We start from the raw sequence: 19,248 nt of genomic DNA on the forward strand, positions 1-19,248 counted from the left end.
CACTAACTGAAAGGGCTGTACTTTTTTCAAACTGGCTTTATCATCATTAATCTCAGAGCCCTACAGAATTTACCAGAGCTTGGGGATAAAAGCAAGAATCATCTGTAAACCAATAGCACCTTTCACCAGAAACCCAAGATAAATGCAGGTTTAAAGTTTTGTGGTTTTTTTAGGTTTAAAGATTTTTAAAAATAAAAATAACTTAGAGGCAAAATGGAGGCAGCTTTTGCCCCGAATATAGACAGTCCTGAGTGAGTAAAAGTTTAGGAAGGTACATAAAACCCAGGAAATTATTTCAACAATACAGACTCTTCGTACATTCACTTTAACAGAGGGACTTTCCAGCTGTGGAAATAATCTACGTGCGTTTCCCTGCCGCTCCCAGAGGCACATTCAGGGGCCCAGAGACCACCGTCGCCAGTCCAGACCCTGCCCTTGCCCAGCAGAGTCAACGTCCAGGGAGGGTGCACCTCAGTGAGAGTGGCCGTCGGCCCACACGGGTCCTCTCGCTGTCATGGACGTGAGAGACTGAGCTCCCCTCCCCCATATCCAGGTGTTAAATTCCAGGCTGTTGAAAAGGCTGAGGTGAGCAGGCTCCTCAGATCAGAGAACCCAGGACCAAGAGAATCGGGCGTGGGGACCGGGGGGTGGGGCACGCACCCACCGAGCCCATAGGAGCCCCAGACGGTTCCCGGAACACCAACCAGAGGGGGTCCAGGTCAGGATCAGATGCGAATCCTTGGAATTGTTCCTTCCGGATATATCCTGATCAAAATGAGGTTACTGCAAAATCCACCTGCCTTAAAGCAAGTGTGCCCGAGGGCAGCGTGACGTGCACAGCCTCTGGGGAAGGCTGCCCAGGTGCCTTCCCAGCGGCCCCTGAAGTGTGGGCACCACCCCTGCACCCACTTGCCCCCCGGCACAGGTCCTGTACAGCACGTGTGGCCTAAGTGGTTCAGGAGTATTTCTAAGTTAACTGATTTCCTTGAGATAATCTTAGAGTGATTCCTAGTTTACAGATTTAAACCTAAAAAGTGTCACCTTTGCTTGCATTGTAAATATTCCCATTTTCTCAATTCTTAATATTTTGCTCTGAATTTACCACTCTGTAGCTTTTAATTGTTTGTTTCTGAAATATCTGACTTCCCAAAACAGCATGAGGGTTTTCATTGTTTTTGTACTGTAAGTTATCACTATCACAATCTGTGAAAACCTCTGACCTCAGCCTTAAGGGAAGAGCGGGGCCCTGAAGGATCCCCAGCTCCTGCACAGGCCCGGCCACGGCCCTTACCTCGCTCCTCAGAAGGGTCTGGACACTGCACTTATGAGGGCAGGACACCACCACGCAGGGACACTCGGTGTCTTCGTGTTTCTGAAGGAGAAAGAGAGAGTGTTGCCAACTCTGAAACACAATCCACCTTCCCTCAGATCCCACCAGCGTTCCCAGCGTCCCCACAATGACCCAAGGGAAGCCCTCTGCTCACGGTCATGTCCTTGAGTAACAAGACTCACATCACACTTGGACGGGTCGCTATGTTACACAAGTTTGAGTGCTCAAAAGAATGCCTCTCACGAGAGCTACTCAGATATGACTGGTCGGGGCCACTCATGGGAGCACAGCCCACCGGAGGGGCATCCTCACGGCAGCTTCCCTCTAGCTGTGTCCCCTCTGCTGATGCTTCCCTGACACCTGCGCCCAGGTAGGCTGGGCCTTGGCCTCCCTCACACAGCAGGTGGATGGCAGGGCCCAGCCTCTGCTGGTTGGAGAGAAGGACAGTTCTCCTCTGGCTTCTCAGTTTGGGGTCTGGAAATGATGCTTCTCAAGAGCCTGAAAACAATGTGATCTCCTGGGTGTTTAAATTACTGTCCTGATCTCTGATCTTCCTCTAGTGCGTGGTAAACGTGCATACATTTTGGTGTAGCCCTTCTCTGGAGGGTACAGATTTCAGCACAGAGCCTGGATGATGGTGACTGTTCAACTCGGTGCCCCAGGCCCCTGCTGGGCACCTGTCCGGTACACCTGTCCACAAGTGAAGGGCAGGCAAGAGCTCCCACGAGGAGAGCAAACCCAAGGCTCTGGAGAGCACCTCCAGACACATGACAAAGGGCCGCTGCAGGGAGGCCGACGCAGGCAGAGCCAGACCTGCCACGTCACACAACCGTGGGAGGCCAGGCTCCCGGAGGTGGCATCCCTCGGCAAGAAGAGAATGTGGCGGGTTTTCCTCTGAGGCCCCGGGACACTCCCAGTTCTCCTGGCTGGGCCTCCAGTTAGGCCGCTGTTGAGGTGTATCTGGGGCCGCGCTGGCTGCCGGGCCGTCTGACCCAGCAGGCGTGCAGGTCAAGAACACGGCGCCCGAGAGGACACTCCTCTCCTCCGGGGAGGCCTGGAGCCAGGTGCAACACCATCTGAAGTCCCTCGTCTGGACCAGCACCCTGCGGGCTGTGCAGCGCGGAGAGGACACCTGGACGCGGCCGCTCTGCTCCGGGGCCTGGTCCCCAGAGGCCTGCAGGGCCCACGGTGGGCGAGCCCACAGCTGTCCCGAACTCAGCAAAAATCACCTGACTGGACTGAGCCTGACCAGCACCTCCCAAGAGGGGACCCCCGGCGGATGCCTGGCCGCGCTCAGAATCCCTAAGAGTTCCCAGGTGCCATCGCGCCTTTCAGGGGGAAACCTCGGGCCAAACAGCTTCTCTCTGCCTCACCTGTAAGAGGGGGCATGACCAGCCCTCCCTGAGGGCATCTGTGAGGACAGAATCCGTCACGGCCCGGAGAACTAACGTGGCCGACACTCCACGGACGCCACGCCTCCCTCCTGCGCCTGCCCTCGACCCCGCCTTCATTCACCAAGCCAGGCCTGCCCTGGGTGTCAGGGGTGGCCTGACCAGGACAAACAGATGATCACCACTGCGGCAGGGGGGCTGGGAGCGAGCAGCGGGGGTGGTGGCCTGGGAGGGCGCTCTGAGGAAGAACCAGGGGTGGGGGCAGCGTACCGGGGCGGGCAGAGCAGGGGGCAGCAGGAGGTGAGGCTGGCGGCCCGCAGGCCATTCCCATCAATAGCTTTGTGTATCTTGGCAGATCTGTGCAAGGACGTCCAAACGATGAATGTCTAGAAATGGGCTTCTTTGCCCTTCTTTCAAAGGGTAGAGCATTTAAAATGGGATTTGGGGGCTTCCCTGGTGGTGCAGTGGTTGAGAGTCCGCCTGCCGATGCAGGGGACATGGGTTCGTGCCCCGGTCTGGGAAGATCCCACATGCCGTGGAGCGGCTGGGCCCGTGAGCCATGGCCGCTGAGCCTGCGCGTCGGGAGCCTGTGCTCCGCAACGGGAGAGGCCACAACAGTGAGAGACCCGCGTACCGCAAAAAAAAAAACAACAAAAAAAGGGATTTGGAGGGGTGTTGCCAGACTACCCTGCAATCAGCCTACACAAGCCCACCCTCACTGCAGTGAGAACGCACGGCCCCAACTGAATTCTATCAAACTTTCCCATCTCTGACAGTGACCGGTGAAAAACAATGAGTATGATTTGCAATTCTTTAATGATGTGTAGTTATTAGTATCTTTTTTATGTTAACCATTTATATTTCCCGTGAACTGCCTTTCATAGCTTTTGTCCACTGCAGTGGGTTGAACAGTGACCCCTGAAGTTCATGTCTCCCTGGAACCTCAGAATGTGACCCCGGTTTAGGAAAGAGGGTCTCTGCAGATGTAACGAGTTAAGAGGCCACCCTGGATTAGGCTGGGCCCTGAACCTAGTGACACTGTCCATGTAAGAGGAGAAGACGTACAGCAGGAAGACTGCCATAAGGACATGCAGGCAGAGGTTGGAACGGTGCAGCTGCAAGTCTGGGAGCCCAAGGACCGCAACCCCCAGGAGGTGGGGAGGTGAGGGAGGGGTCTTCTCTAGAGCCTCCAGAGGGGCATGGCCCTGAGGCAGCCCTGGATCCAGACTTCTGCTTCTAGGACTGTGAGGGAACAAATTTCTGTTGTTCTAGGCCACCAGCTTTGTGGTACTTTGTTATGACAGCCAAAGGGATACACCCGTTTTCCAAAAAACAAAAAAACCTGTCAATCTGTCGATATGTAAGAACTCTCCACATATTAATGAAATCTGTCCTGCCTGTCAAAGCAAGAGTGACTTTGATACACACACAGAACGATATCACGCGTGTGTGGGCCACAAAGCATAAGTGCATAGTGAGCGCCCACCAGGGACAAGGGTGTAACCAACGCCCATCACCTGCAGGCTCCTCTCCTGCCTCGCCCCCGCCTTCTCCGACTAAAACCACAAGGCTGAACCTGCGCTTCTACTTCCTTTGCTTAAAAAAAGGTCTCCTTACACGTGTATGTGTAACAGGTAAGATACTGTTTCGTCTTGGCTGCTTTTGAATTTTGTTAACACGGAATTCCGCCTTTCAACTCTTCTGCGACCTGGCTCAACGTCACGCTCCTCAGGCGGGCGAATCCACGAGTCGCATGAGTGGACTCGTGGATTCCACTGTCACCGCTGTCATACAACCTTCCCTGCTGTGCACACTGTCCACGGGGTCCGCTACAAGTGACGTGTCTGTTCTCCAACAGATGGACGTTTGGATCGTTCCCAGATCTCTCTGCTCCTCTGGTTATGCCTGACATACCCTCTGCAGTGCATGTGCGACAGTTTCTCTTAAACATCTAGGAGAGGGACTGCTAGTTGAGAACATGCGTTTTCAACCTAATAAAATACTGCCACGTGTTTGCCAAAGTGGCTGTACCTGTACGTTACAGTACACAGTTGACCCTTGAACCTGGGTATGAACTGCGTGAGCCGACGTACACGTGGATTTTCTTCACTAGGTGTGCACTGCGGCACTACCCGACCCACGGTCGGCTGACGCTGTGGGTGCGCGACCTCGGCTAGGGGGGCTGACTGTAACGTTATACTTGTGTTCGAGACTGCTCGGAGAGTCTGCGCCCAGCCCCTGTGTCATCCAAGGGCCAAATGTATACACGTTCCCATAAAACGAGATCTTTACAATTCTTGACTTTTCACAAATTAACAGAACTGTTTAAAGAGAATAATATTCGATAATTTCTGGGCTAAATGGAAAAGAAGAGATTTTTTTCTGACACTTTAAATTCTGCTATTAGATTAAAAAAAAACAACTTGAAAATAGCTGCCGGTACCATGGTTTAAAGATAGAAAAGAAATGCTCACGTGAACTGCAATGGTCCAGACAGTCAGTGCGCTTTTTGATTTTTTTGATGGGGACCATTTTTAAAGTCTGTGTTGAATTTTTTTTTTAATTTATTTATTTTTGGCTGCATTGGGTCTTCATTGCTGCATGTGGGCTTTCTCTAGTTGCGGTGAGCAAGGGCTACACTTCATTGCGGTGCAAGGGCTTCTCACTGCGGCGGCTTCCCTTGTTGCGGAGCACGGGCTCTAGGTGCACGGGCTTCAGTAGTTGTGGCTCTCGGGCTCTAGAGCTCAGGCTCAGTAGTTGTGGCGCACGGGCTTAGTTGCTCCGTGGCATGTGGGATCTTCCCGGACCAGGGCTTGACCCCGTGTCCCCTGCATTAGCAGGCGGATTCTTAACCACTGTGCCACCAGGGAAGCCCTCTGTGTTGAATTTTGCCACAGCATTGCCTCTGTCTTCTGCTCTGGCCCCTTGGCCGCGAGGCCTGCGGGATCCTAGTTCCCCAACCAGGGACTGAACCGCACCTCCTGTGCTGGAAGGCGAAGTCCCTGGAGCCTCGGCACTTTATCAACCTGTATTTTATCAACATTGATGTATCTGTCACACCACAAAATGCAGGACAGGGAGGAAAGTCAGGATGAACTGGGGCTTCAGGCCTAGGTTAAGCAACGGCTCTTTTTAAAAATAACCTTAAGGCCTGAGAGGATGAGACTGTGAGGGTTGAAAGAACAAGACTTGGGAGCCAGATCCCACCACTGCTAACAGGGCGAGGGCCCGGGGGGAGTCTTGGCCGCTTCCAGGTGGGTGAGCAAGGGTGGATGGGTGTGGCCGCCTGCCAGCGACGAGGGCCCCAGGAGCCGGCGGCTGGCGCACAAGCAGCGAGCCCACGCAGGGCGCCTCTCACAGTTATCACAGGTGGACAGAAAGTAACATCTGCCCCAAGACACGCTGCAGCACCAACACTGATAAAACAGTTTTAAAAGTTTTCATCACAAAAGCATAGTAAGATTTAATTTAATTTAATTTGCACAACTCAGGTCCCAAACTGGTAATTACCACTTTGTGCCTCTGCACCTGCTGTGTCTCTCTCTCCTGTCTGCAGTCAACAGATTGAAGACCCAGATCAGAGCAAACGCCACCTCCTCTCCAAAGCCCTCCTGGACCCTACCAGGCCATGTTTAACTGTCTCTTCCCATACCACCATGTACATAATTGTGTATCTGACTGTCTCCCCTACCAGACCGTGAAAGGAAGGGGAGAGACTGCAATCTACTCTTGTGTGTCCTGAGCAACTAGCTCAGGGTCTGGCGCCCAAGAGCAGTCAACAAACGTTTCATGACTCCATGTGTGATGCCGTTATTCCAAAACCAATCTCTTTTAAGCCTCGGCTGGAGCCCAGAGCTGGTTACTCATAGGCTGTTTAACTGACATGCTTACACTTCTTTCTCAGATGAAAATTAATTCCTGGATTCTATCCTGCAAATAAAGGTAATTGATTTGGGGCCAGAAGCAAAGTGTAACTTTGATAGCAACATAGTAACGTGTAAGGTCAGGGGTATTGCTCATTGGGTACACCGTCTCATTCACTTGAATTTAATTCCTGAAGAAATCAGAAACACTACTGCTATTTTTCAAAGGGGAGGGCACAGTTGTTCAAGGTTATTAATAACTGGAAACGACAAGAGAATCATACAGGAAACAGATTTCACAATGGAAGAAGCCCAGGCACAGGAAAGTTATGCAAGGTAAGGTAAAATGGAGGTCGTAGTACACGTCTCATTTCATACAGAATAACCGAGAAAACTCTTCCTAAATTTGCGTCAAAGTACTCCCGAAGATCCACCAGGAATTTGACGGTGGCCCTCACGCCTGGCTGCTCTTCCACGGTCCCCTCCCACCTGGTGACCCACCAGTCGCCATCCTGCCCGGCCAGAAGCCAATTCCCAGCCCCTCCAGGCCCAGCCTCTCAGCAGCACCTGCGCCACACACCCTGCAGCTCCGCCTGCCTCTGGGACGTCACTCTCCCGACCCTTCCACGCCGGCCACGCCTTTGCTGGGCGACCTCCTCCTCTTAGTATGCTGTAAGCATCATGTGCCCCAGTCCTCTGTCCTCCGACTCTGGCCCTTCTCTCTACTCGCTCCAGTCCCAGGGCTGCAAGTACCACCTATTTACACATACCTACGGCCCAGACCACTCCCTATCCCCCCGAAAGCCTCCTCTCTTCCCCTGAGCCCCACTTCAGTAGGACGCTCCGGTTGGTCCAGCTGCTCTAGTTACAAACGCTGGGCATCCTCCAAGCCCATACTCCATAACTCGAGCCATCGGCTAATCCCACTGGCTCTGCGTTAACTGTGACCGCATCTGTCCCTTGCTCAAGGCTGCCCCCCGTCAACTTCGCACCTCGCCTCTGCTCTGTGCAAGGGGAAATCTGCCTGCTGAGTCTGTTCCATCTTGGAGCCTGAGCCCCCCGCTGCTGCTCCCTCTGCCCCAGTGCTCTTCCTGCATCGTCCTGACTGCCTCAGAAGGGCCCGCCCTGATCACCCCTCCTCCCCTGTTACCAGTTTGTCTTCACAGTACTTATGATCTCTCCCCACTGGAAGATGAGGGTCACCACTGAGACTGCAGCTCCCAGAACAGTGCCCAGCACACAGTAGGTATGCAGTAAATACGCATTCAACAAACAGACAAATACCTGAGGGGCTCTACACCACTGACTCTTTTTAAAGTTTGTCCTCCATCCCAACACCTGTTTCTCTTTGATTTACATATAAGTGATCAGATTCTAACATGCGCACAATATAAAACTGTGCCAAGATAACGGAGGCATGAAAACATTTTAAATTCTCATCTCTCTCCAGGAGAGACCGCTGCACCTCAATACTGCAGGATAAATTACCCTGTTGAAGTGATGGTTCTGTCACAGAGCTGTAAAATGATTAAGCAATCCAACAAGATTTTAGAGGCTATTCCCTGGCACAAGAGAAAAATTCTACCTTTTTTGAATAATCGGTCTTCATTTTTTGGGCACCCCAAATGGCAGTCAATCTAGGCAATGGAAAATTAATTGCATAAATCAAAATGGGCAAAACAAATGAAGCTTAACTCTGAAATAAAGTCAGATGAAAATTGCTATTTACCCCTATCTTGTCTCTTTATTTCTGTTAGAATAGTCATTTAACAAGCTATCCTGCGGACAAACGACATCTGGATGGAGTAGAAGGTGGGTGAGACAAGAAAACACCGCACCTGCAGCGTTATCATTGGGACCTGGCTTCTGCAGTGGCCGCACGTGGCCTCACGGTATTTACAGGCCTTGTCCACGTGGTCACGCAGGTCCTTCCTCAGCACCTTCTCTTTGCAGTCGGCACGGACACACAAAAGTTCCTCAAACTGGCAATCATTCTTCAAATGCACCTGTGAGACGAACAATTCAAAGTTCTTAATTGGCAAAACTCCAATCTGAAATACCAAATTCTAGCCTCTATGCAATTAAATCCCAAAAAAATGTTTCTATCTGCTGCGAGATCAGCTTTTCACAGAGAAGAGTGACAAATGTATCAAGAGACACTGAATTTCATGTTCCATTTAATGATTCCTCAAACTATATTGCTTTTGAAGAATTGAGTCAATTAACTTTTCTTCCTGGATAAATAAATGGTTATCTGCTAAGAACTTTGTTTTATTCCAATTCAAATATCTTTCCAGGATAAAATATGATACTAATCAAAAAAACATAAGAAGTTACGTGGAATTTCATGGTTATAAAAAGGAGAAGGTTTTAATGGGCCTTCCACAGTCAAAATTCAATTCAGATTTTTCTACTCTAAATAGGGTGGGGTGTTCAAAAACCAACGGACAGTTCTGCCTATGATGTCATTAAAAATAATATTTCATACCTAAATGGCTCTGACTGCTTTCATAGTTGGTTGTGTCTGAAAGATTAATGCAAACATGATCTTAAGGGGCCACATCGTACCGACCAGGGACGCGTATTTCTGGATGTAAAGCCGACACCTCACATCCCCACTTACCAGCAGGTGCCCCAGTGCTAACTGCTCTACACAGCCTCTGCCTTCGTTCCTACAGTATATCTGAAGGGCCAGAATCTCTCTCTTGCAGCAATTATCCTTAAACACCTGAAATTGAAAGTTAGCTATTTTAGAGGATTAATATTTCTCAATCTCCACATGCTGCTACTTTAGACAAGGCAAAACCACTGTAAAAATACCATGGGAACATCACTTAAGTGGGCCTCAGAAAGCATTAAGAACTATTTTAATCTAAGTAGAATGAAGGAGCCACCCCCACTAAGAGACACAATTTAAATAATAAAACCTTAACTACCGCCTTTTATTAAATAAACCAAAAGTAAGCAAGCTATACGGAACAACTGAAGATCACTTTGGAGCAGCACACATTCTGGATTAACTCTGACACGCTCAGGACGAGGACACACCAGGACCAAGTTCACACCTGGATCCTGGAGATTTCAGGCACCAGCACTGCCACAGGTGGGACCTCCCACCAAGGGACCAGGGCAGAGCCCGCTACAACTTGATGCCTTTGTAGATCCTTGCCAGAGAAAGAGAGAAACTACTGTAAAAGATAATATTTTGCAGATGGTTTGTAAAACATTTATTTTGGTTCTTGCTCCTAAGGTTATGTCACTAATAACTCATTTTTCACCAAGAAGAAAGCATTAGCCTGCTACGTAAGAAACTTTTTTAAAATTTTTATTTATTTATTTATTATTTATGGCTGTGTTGGGTCTTCGTTTCTGTGCAAGGGCTTTCTCTAGTTGTGGCAAGCAGGGGCCAGTCTTCATTGTGGTGCACGGGCCTCTCGCTATCGCGGCCTCTCTTGTTGCGGAGCACAGGCTCCAGACGCACAGGCTCAGTAATTGTGGCTCACGGGTCCAGTTGCTCCGGGGCATGTGGGATCCTCCCAGACCAGGGCTCGAACCCGTGTCCCCTGCATTTGCAGGCGGACTCTCAACCACTGCGCCACCAACGAAGCCCAAGAAACTTTTAAAAATATATGTTGCAAAGACTGCGGTTAATCCAATAATGAAAATGTTTCCCTTTGAAAATGAAAACCTCCCTTTAATTTCATTTTTCCCTTGGAAAACAAATACTCTCACTCCTTCTAACAACACAAGCTACACCGTCCTCATCCTCAGGCATTTCTAAGAAACGCCCACACGCTGACACGGTAACAGGGGGAACGCTCAATATGCCCTTCTAGACTCCACAAGAAAAGAAATAGAAACAACAGCTGTTAAGGGTTAAAAATAAACTAATTTGGAGTCAAATCTAATCCTTTGTAAACATGACTTTTTAAAAAAGGTCATAATTTTAGATATTAAAGTAAACAGAACAGGTATTTTTAACCAGTAATAAATAAGCTTCCTTTCTGTGCCATTAAGTTCCTTTCCTTTTTTTTTTTTTCCTCCTTTGGCTATGCCTCACAGCTTGTGGGATCTTAGTTCCCCGACCAGGGATCGAACCTGGGTCCACGGCAGTGAAAGCACCAAGTCTTAACCAATGGACTGCCAGGGAATTCCCTAAGTTTCTTAAATTATTTACCTTTAGGGAGAAAAAACATAGAATGAAAATATCAGAATAATAAAAGTACAGAATTTTAGAGCTGGAAAAGATCTAGTATCATTACTACAACTGTCCCATTTTACAGATGGGGAAGTGGAGGCCCCACGGTGGCCACTATCCTCAGTGACCCGCCGAGGGGTTGATCTCGGTCTCCCGGGGCCCAACCAACCCCACATTTTCCCACGAGGATCCATGGCTTCAGTCAGTCTCATTTATGATTCTTCAACAAATCTAGTAACTCTTCTTCAGCTGTCAATGCCATTGAAAAATAAGGATAGTAACTCCGCATAATGAAATCAGACACTAAAAAATTCATCTTAGCCCATTGTTTCAACCTTTTCTCCTGGTCACATTGGTTAGATACATGTTAACAGGTTAACAGGTTGCCATGTTAAGACAAGAGGTAGAACTGAGTGATTTGTTTTTCTTAAAAACAATCCCTTCCAAGCTCAGTGAAGTCTTTAGTGGCAGGTAAATGCTAAGGAAGAACAGGTGCATGGACGTTCGGCCAATTCTGTCTCTGAACCGCCCAGAGCAGGTGACACCGGATGCCCCGTCCTGGCAGCCCACGGGCACCTGTCACCAGCAACCCTCAAATCACCACACTCACCTGTGCTGCTTAACAACAAAGCCATGGGAAAACCCCGGAGTGAGAATTTTACTGTACAATTTAATGACCTACATTTAAAAAATTGTTCGGTTCATTCATCAAAATTTCAGAACCACATATTTTTATTGATATTTTAAGTACTTCAAGAACGAGTCGTTTCAAACTAGAAGTGTGCCTGGCAGGGTCTGGATGGCCACAGGGATGGGTGACAAGGGCTCAGGGCCCACGGGGGAAGCTGGTGGGCGCCCAGGGCCCCTGTGTGCTCATCTGCAGGACACGTGAGCTTTTCCTGGCATTCTCAACCACGTGGGGGAGGGAAGGGCTGAACTCTCACACGTGTCTTAATGACTTCGAGACGCTGCCTGGGGGCAGGGAGAGAGCAAATCCAATGGAACCCCTCAGACTAGCACTGCTTGAAGGTAGAGCGCAGGCATCTGGGATAAAGACCCGAGACGACAGTGCACATCTCTGCACTTTACTTACTCCTCACCCACCTGGGGGTCTTGGGAAGTGAACCCATTACTGACACAGGTGAGGAGACAGGCTCCGGGGTCACACGGCTGGGGACCTGCCCAGCGGATCTGCCCCGTCCGTCCCAGTGTTTACATGACACAGTCCCCTGTCTCGACCCTGCTCCATCAGCTGTCAACTCAGAGAAACTCGGAACCAGGGCACTGGATGCAAACTACGTAGGAGGCACTACCCAGCGCAAAACAGTGACAAAACAATTTATTAAAAACCAAGAATACCTTGTCTTTGCTGATGCCTTCTCGACACGCAGTGCATTTCGGGCTGGAGGAGCTGAGGGGAAACACACAGTAAACGTGTTAGAGTGAAAGCCACCTTCTCATCTGAACCCACTGGATACGGTGAACCGTTCACTTTAGGGTCATGTCTGCCGTGCGAAGCTCAGAGCAACCACCAGAGCTTCAGGATGCCCCGGTGAATCTGGTTTAAATACGGTTTAAATAGGAGAAAAGGGTTAAAATTCTTCTCTTAATAGTAATTTTTCATAAGGAAGTTTTTAAGCAGAACAGCTTAGATCAGTCCCTCTTGGAAAGTCCCTTTCAATTAAAGGTGAGATTTTACTTCAGAAACCAAAAGCAGCTCTCCGTGAAGGGCTCTTCAGCGTGAGTGTCCACAGCCATCGGGAAAGCCTCTGAACGGTTCTGCTCTATAAGCAGTCAGGGCTTTCTCCACAGGCTATTTCCTTCACAGTGTATTGAAAGGAAGATGCAAGTCCGTGGACGTGAACAGTGTGGGGACTTAAAGCTGACCCTGTCTAAAGAAACCACTCGTCTCCTACATTATTCTTGTCCCCAAACTCAGGACACCAGCCACTGCTCCCACACTGCCCTGTTTTGGACTTGATTCTCACCCCATCCCGGGCCTGGAAACCACCTCCTAGAGATTAAAAATAAAAACTAATTTTGAGCGCTCCCTACTGCCAGGGCCCCTGCCCTAGACAGCCTAAAGGCGCCAGGAGTCCAGGCCAGGGAGCGGCAGCAGAGGCTTCAGGAGCAGGGGGCAGGTGGGCACGCGTGCACTGGGGCCCTGCGGAGGGGCAGGAGGGCGAGGGTCGGTGCGGGAGGAAATCAACGCGTTTTAAAATAAAAGCTCACTCATTCAGCCTACGTTAATATGGAGCTTGTGCCAAACTGTTTTAATCATGGGGATCTTTTCACACCCTTAGACCCCGGGGCTGAGTGGCATCTGGGCGGGATCCCCTGACACCTGCAGAACACAGAACAGGAGGAGCTCAAGAAGCAAAGAAGGGCCGAAACCAGCAGAGCAACAGCCCCCGGCCGCTTCCGCGGCGCCAGAGTGCAGGGAAATCAGGTGCTCTGAGCCTGCTCTGCCATCACTAAGCTCCAACCAAGAGTTATTTTACCCACAAGTTGGCGAAGCTGAGTTCACTGTTGGGGACGAGTGGATAAGAGCACGGCGGGAAGTACCCAAAGGAGGGTGCCGGGAGGGAGGCTGCGCTCAGCGGCGGGTCTAGAGGAGCAGCGGGCAGCCTTGTCGGCCCTTGTCCGCTGCTGGGGACCCAGGCTGAGCACAGTGCCTGGCACCCCACTCAGGAAATAACTGTGGGATGAACGAAGGTGCTCTCTCAGCCAACGTTAGCTCTGCTGTAAAACTCCAGCCTCTCTGACACCCGTGATTCTAAATGGCATCAATGCCCAGCTGACACCCATGAGGGCTGCTGCGGATTCCCTGACGCTCACTGGATTCTCCTCAGCTTCGGCCTGGCCCACCCCTCCCATCACCCTGTCCCCCAGTCCCAGCCTCCAGGCGCTTGCCCCAAAGGGCCCCACCGTCATTTGCAGATGGGACGTCTCCTCCCCATACTTGGCCACGCAGATGGAGACCGGGCACCGGGGCCGAGACCTCGCTGGAGAAGCTGGGCAGGGGCCCCCTGAGTCTGCGGGCCGGGCCCCGGTCCCCTGCGTTGGGGCACCCACCTGAGCAGGGCGCCCATGCAGGTCTCGCAGAAGCGGTGTCCGCACTCGGTCTGCTTGGGGTTGCAGAGCACCAGGCGGCACTTCTCGCACTTGTACTTGTCCTCCACGGCCTTCACGAAGCGCTCCTTGTAGCCCCCCTGCTCGGGGACCAGGACGGCAGGCCCGGCGCCACGGTCGGGGTGCAGCTTCAGTGGGGGGTTGGCTGGCAGGGTGCCGGCTGCGTCCAGCTTTTTACTCGGCTCCATCCTGCGGGGGGCGGGGGGGGGGCGTCCATCAGAGACACACGCCGGGAGGCACAGGGTGCTGACGGGAGGCCCGGGAGAGCCAGTACGTGCGCTCTCCTTCAGCCTCGAGGACACACGGGTGCCCTTCCAGCCTCCAGCACCTGACGGAGCAGGACGCCGCCATCAGACACACCTCCCACCCAAGGACCTGCTACAAGGTGCAAACTGCATTATCAAGGCTCTTTAACTTAAAATACAGATGATACTCTGCCGTAACTTTAAATTCTATGCATCATTCTGATGTCCTGGCTGGAGCCGCAGCTGCTCTCAGCTGATTTCATTTCCTTGTGAGCCTCGCTGCGCTGCCAGGTGATGCGACCCAACCCAGGGCAGTGTCACCGCGGAGCCCAAGGCCGGACCCGCTCCTCTCACCAGCGATGGCGCCTCCCTCGGGGTCCTTCGCACTCTGCCCGCCCAAGGGCCCCTGCACTGAGCCCATGCCCTGCAGTCTTGGGAGGTGCTTCCTGGGTTTGTGGGGACCCCGTGCCCGGCGTGGGCCGGTGGAGGGGACGCCGGGCTGGGTCTCCGCGCCCTCTGCCTTCTGGGAGCGCACAGGTGGCTGGTCCCCACCTGCGAGTCCCCATCGCCAGTCAAAGTAGGGGGTGCCTGGAGACCAGCCACAAAGGCCCCAGGCTCAGCAGCCTCGGCAGCAGCGCACCTGGTGGCCCTGCAGAGAAGGTTCTTTCACAGCTCACCAGGCCTCTCAAGACTGCGCTGTGCTTCTGCTCAATTCATCTATTTCTGCTGCTGACAAAAATAAGGGCCAAATTCTTTCTCCTCACAAGGTTGCGGGCATCCGCCCGCGTCCCCACCCTGCCCTCCTCAGCCTGAGGCTCCTCGCCAGCCGGGCCCGGCCAGGCCGCAGACTCGGGTTCTGCGGGAACCAGGGCGCACCCCACCCTAGACCCCAGGGTGCCCGGGCGGGCTGCGGGCAGAGCCCAGCTCCCCCAGCCTCATTCCTCACGCCACCTCTTCCTGCCTCTCCATGGGGCTGAGGGAACGAACGTTTCGTAGCTGGGATGTGTAGGAACCACACAGGCAGCAGTACATGTGACACGTAAATGACCTGGTGTTCCAGCCACACTTGGGTTCCTTTTAACAAAATAGCACATTATCGTGCAAAGTGTGGGAGCCTCCTATGAAATCTATTTGTGAAACCAAAACAAAGAAGATTTCAAAATGACCCCAAAAGGCCAGCAACCCTTTGCTCACCAACTTGTTGATTAGAATCCTGTTCATCAAGATGCTAAGTAGGAAGGTGCCCGTCAGGGAAAAGGGTCAACCAGGAGCCGACCTGCTGCCACTGGCCGCCCCCCTGCCCTTCTGCAGAGGCTGACCCTGGCTCCACAGCTCCCCGCCGGGAACGCCCCTCCCACCTCCTCAGGGAGGCCCACCCTGGTCAGCCCCCACACCCCACCCCTTGGTCCGTCCTCCTAAGACTGCTCGTTTATGGTTGAGTCACTGCCTATCTCCCTGTGGCAGGACGCAAGCTCCCCAGCAACGCGGGTTTGGATCTGTTCTGCTGACGGACAAACACCAGGCACCTGGAATCACTAGTGTCTGATGGGTACAAGGTTCTCATCTTATCTCAACTCAAAAATACACATTTGTTGAGTTAACAGATAGAGGGAAAGGTGAGGTCTGAGCCACTCATACCAAACTGTTTCTGTGAAACCAGAAAAAAAAAAAAAACAGGAAAAGAAAACTCTTCAGATTTCACAGCTGATCTCGTAGCTTCATACCTTGCTTAGATCATAAGCTACTTGCAACGTTGGTTTAGTACTTTATCCTATAGTGCGCAAAGAAGCCGTGTGTGCAATAAAGTTTTTAGTGAGCAATGTTTGATTCGTTGGAGGTGAATTCCTAGTGCAAATATGAGAGACAATTACCTCAAGATCAAGTGAATGACAAATAATAAATGTTCCTTTACCTGTAACATGTCACACTCTGTATAGACAAATGAAGAATATAGTTTTAGATCCTTGGTTTTATAGGCTGCTTAAGATAAGCGAACGGATGCAAGCATCCCAAGAACATAAGGAGAACGTCACAGCAGCCTGTCCTGAACGGCAGAGCACAGCCTGCGGCCAGCAGGTGTGCCAGGACTCACCTGGAATGTGAGGCGCTGACGTGGGTAGCTCTGCAGCGGGCCCCAGGGGCCTCTCACAGTCCTGCTCAGGGTCCCGCATCCTGGCCCACGCACGGCCCACTCCTGAGCTAAGCTGCTGGCTGGAGAACGAGCCTTTGGGGAAGGAGGGAAAGAGGCCCTACAGTGCTCAGACAGCACGAACAAGAAAAATACCAGACCTCCTTTACCTAATATTCACAAGTAAGGACGGAGAACACTATCTAAACGGGAAATGTCCAGAACAGGCAAATCCACAGAGACACAGAGTAGATGCTCGGTTGCCAGGGGCTGGGGGAGTCAGTGCATCCACGAATGGGAACAGGGCTTCTCGGGGTGATCAAAGTGTTCCGGAATTGGATACTGGGGACGACGGCACCTTCTGTGAATATACTAGAAACCACTGAACTGGACACTTTAAAGGGGTGAATGTTATGGTATGTGAATTATATTTCAATTTAAAATCTAACCAAGAATATTACCAAGTAACTGTTTAAGATGGTTGGTTCCACTTGGGTTTGGTTAATTCGTGACATTTATACATAGTGTCATACACTTTAAAATGGAAGACTAAAACCAAAAGTGGAGGGTTTCCCTGGTGGCGCGGTGGTTGGGAGTCCGCCTGCCGATGCAGGGGACACAGGTTCATGCCCCGGTCCGGGAAGATCCCACATGCCGCAGAGCGGCTGGGCCCGTGAGCCATGGCCGCTGAGCCTGCGCGTCCAGAGCCTGTGCTCCGCAGCGGGAGAGGCCACAGCAGTGAGAGGCCCGCGTACCGAGAAAAAAAAAACAAAAAAAACACCAAAAGTGGATATGCCTGATGCTGTGGGCAGTGCCTGACACATGAGGGGACAGTAAGATTTCTTTGTAACAACAGCACCCGCTCACAGAGAAAACAACAACTAGACACGGGGGTAACGTGTAAAGAGTAAGTACCAGATTCCGGGACTGCAACCACCCAGAGGCAGACGCTCCCCTGGGTGCTCAGTGCGACTGTGCAGGTGTCCAAAAACAGCGAATGCACACAGAGGAAAACGTGTCTCTCACCAGCTGTGCTGTACACGCAAACTAACCTACAGCTCTTCCCTCAGCACCTACAGTGTATCCTGGGCACTTTTCCACATCAGCAGGTAAAGATGCACCTCGTTACCGTGAAGGGCTGCACAGCACTCCACTGCGTGGTTTACCAGCTCTACTCACGGCGAGCTAGGCTGGGTTTGCTTTATATTATAAACAAACTGCAGTGAGCACTCCTGAATGCATCTTTGTACATCTAGCCAAGCACACAGCAACCCAACTGCTGGGTCAAAGATGATGTGCATTTTAAAATACATAATCACTGCTCGGGATTTCCCTGGTGGTGCAGTGGTTAAGAATCCGCCTGCAGAATCCGCCTGCAGGGAACACGGGTTTGAGTCCTGGTCCGGGAAGATCCCGCATGCCACAGAGCAACAAAGTCCGTGCGCCACAACTACTGAGCCTGTGCTCTAGAGCCTGCGAACCACAACTACTGAGCCTGCATGCTGCAACTACTGAAGCCCGCGTGCCTAGAGCCCGTGCTCTGCAACGAGAGAAGCCACCGCAATGAGAAGCCTGTTCGCCGCAACTAGAGAAAGCCCGTGCACAGCAACAAAGACCCAACGCAGCCAAAAATAAATTAATAAAAGAGTGTGTGTGTATATATATATATATATAATCACTACCAAACATCTTTCTAAAAAGGTTGTCCATTGTATACTTCCTCCAATGGCTAGTAAACTAATAAACATTATTTTAGAGGACAGTAGCTCCTTTCACTCAAGCACTGGTGCTCCCGACTTTGTTTCGGCCACAGCCGGGTGTTCTGGAGGGCGCTGCTGGCCTTGTTGGTGAGCACGTCTCAGGTTCTTCTGCAGAGCTGTCGGCAGGCACCGCCACGCCACGCTGGAGGGCACAGCCGCCGGCCTCCTCCACGAGTGGGAAAGCCCTTCTTCAGGTGAGCAACTCTGCAGAGGTTTGCCAAAGCAACCACATTTTATTTCAACAGATAGCCGGGCACCTACAACGTACACAGCTCTGTGCCTCGTGTGCAGGGCACGGGGATGAAGGAGACTGTCCCACCCTTAGGGGCCTCTGCGGGAGTCGTGAGGAAGGTGAGCACTCCAGGGTTAAAAGGTACGAGCGGCGGCAGACGCCGAGAAACGCCACCTGAGAGGTTACAAAGGGCTGCGGACCTTCAAAACAGGAGGCTAGCACCTCTGTTTGGGGGAGATGGGGGGTTTCCTGAGTGGAATTTGTGGTATGATTCCAATTCTAGCAGAGGAGGAGAGAAGGAGGGCAGGCAGACACAGCACCGTTAGCTGGTTGTGGAGGGGAACCGGGAACGGGGGGCTCTGGGGAAGGAGCCGGACAGGCAGGGCATCCGGCCCTGAGGAGTCTGGGTGGGAAGGACGGCCTGGTGCCCCTTCCCTGAGGCAGGTCCTTGGGCACAGCTTTTGTCCTCTGGGCCTCACTTTTTCTGTCCCCGTGAAAAAGTGAAAAAGAATTACTACCCCTAATTCTCATGGCATTACCAGGCGTCACTGATATATTATACAGAGGATCCCTCTACAAACTCTGCAGCACTATACAGAGAAGATACACTCTCCACCAGCTGGGGTCAGAAGTCTGATGGGATCGCACTGTTTCCTCATCTCAGACAGCTCAAAGCCTCTTTGAAAAGCCCCTTCTCAGCAATTAGGCAAGAAAAAAAGAAATAAATGGCATCCAGATTGGAAAGGAAGAAGTAAAACTATTTCTATTTTCAGATGACATAATCTTGTGTATAGAACATACTAAGGAATCAACTAAAAACAAGCCGAACTAATATACTTGTTCAGCAAGGCCGCAGAATACAGGGTCAATATATAAAAACCAGCTGTACCGCTAGACACTAGCAATGAACAATCCAAAAATAAAATAAAGAAAATCCATTTAAAAGAGCACCAAAAAGAATAAAATATC

At 51.4% G+C, this 19,248-nt stretch overlaps 1 protein-coding gene across 8 annotated transcripts in view; it reads right to left on the reverse strand.

Annotated features, from left to right (window-relative positions):
- The window catches only part of TRAF3 (TNF receptor associated factor 3), a 115,991-nt gene that overhangs the window by 19,752 nt on the left and 76,991 nt on the right, over positions 1–19,248 (reverse strand). For 7 of the 8 annotated variants that reach the window (XM_079913539.1, XM_079913540.1, XM_079913537.1 and 4 more), the window contains 5 exons: positions 13,858–14,103; positions 12,142–12,193; positions 9,208–9,312; positions 8,423–8,590; positions 1,292–1,372 (listed from right to left, as the gene is read on the reverse strand). In XM_079913539.1, the coding sequence (XP_079769665.1) occupies positions 1,292–1,372; positions 8,423–8,590; positions 9,208–9,312; positions 12,142–12,193; positions 13,858–14,103 (652 nt within the window). Of the gene's footprint in view, positions 1–1,291; positions 1,373–8,422; positions 8,591–9,207; positions 9,313–12,141; positions 12,194–13,857; positions 14,104–16,251; positions 16,340–19,248 lie in introns of those variants that run through there. The other variant, XM_079913544.1, reaches the window with a different exon arrangement.

The sequence above is a fragment of the Stenella coeruleoalba genome (assembly GCF_951394435.1).
Source record: "Stenella coeruleoalba genome assembly, chromosome: 2".
Taxonomy (NCBI): Eukaryota; Metazoa; Chordata; class Mammalia; order Artiodactyla; family Delphinidae; genus Stenella; species Stenella coeruleoalba.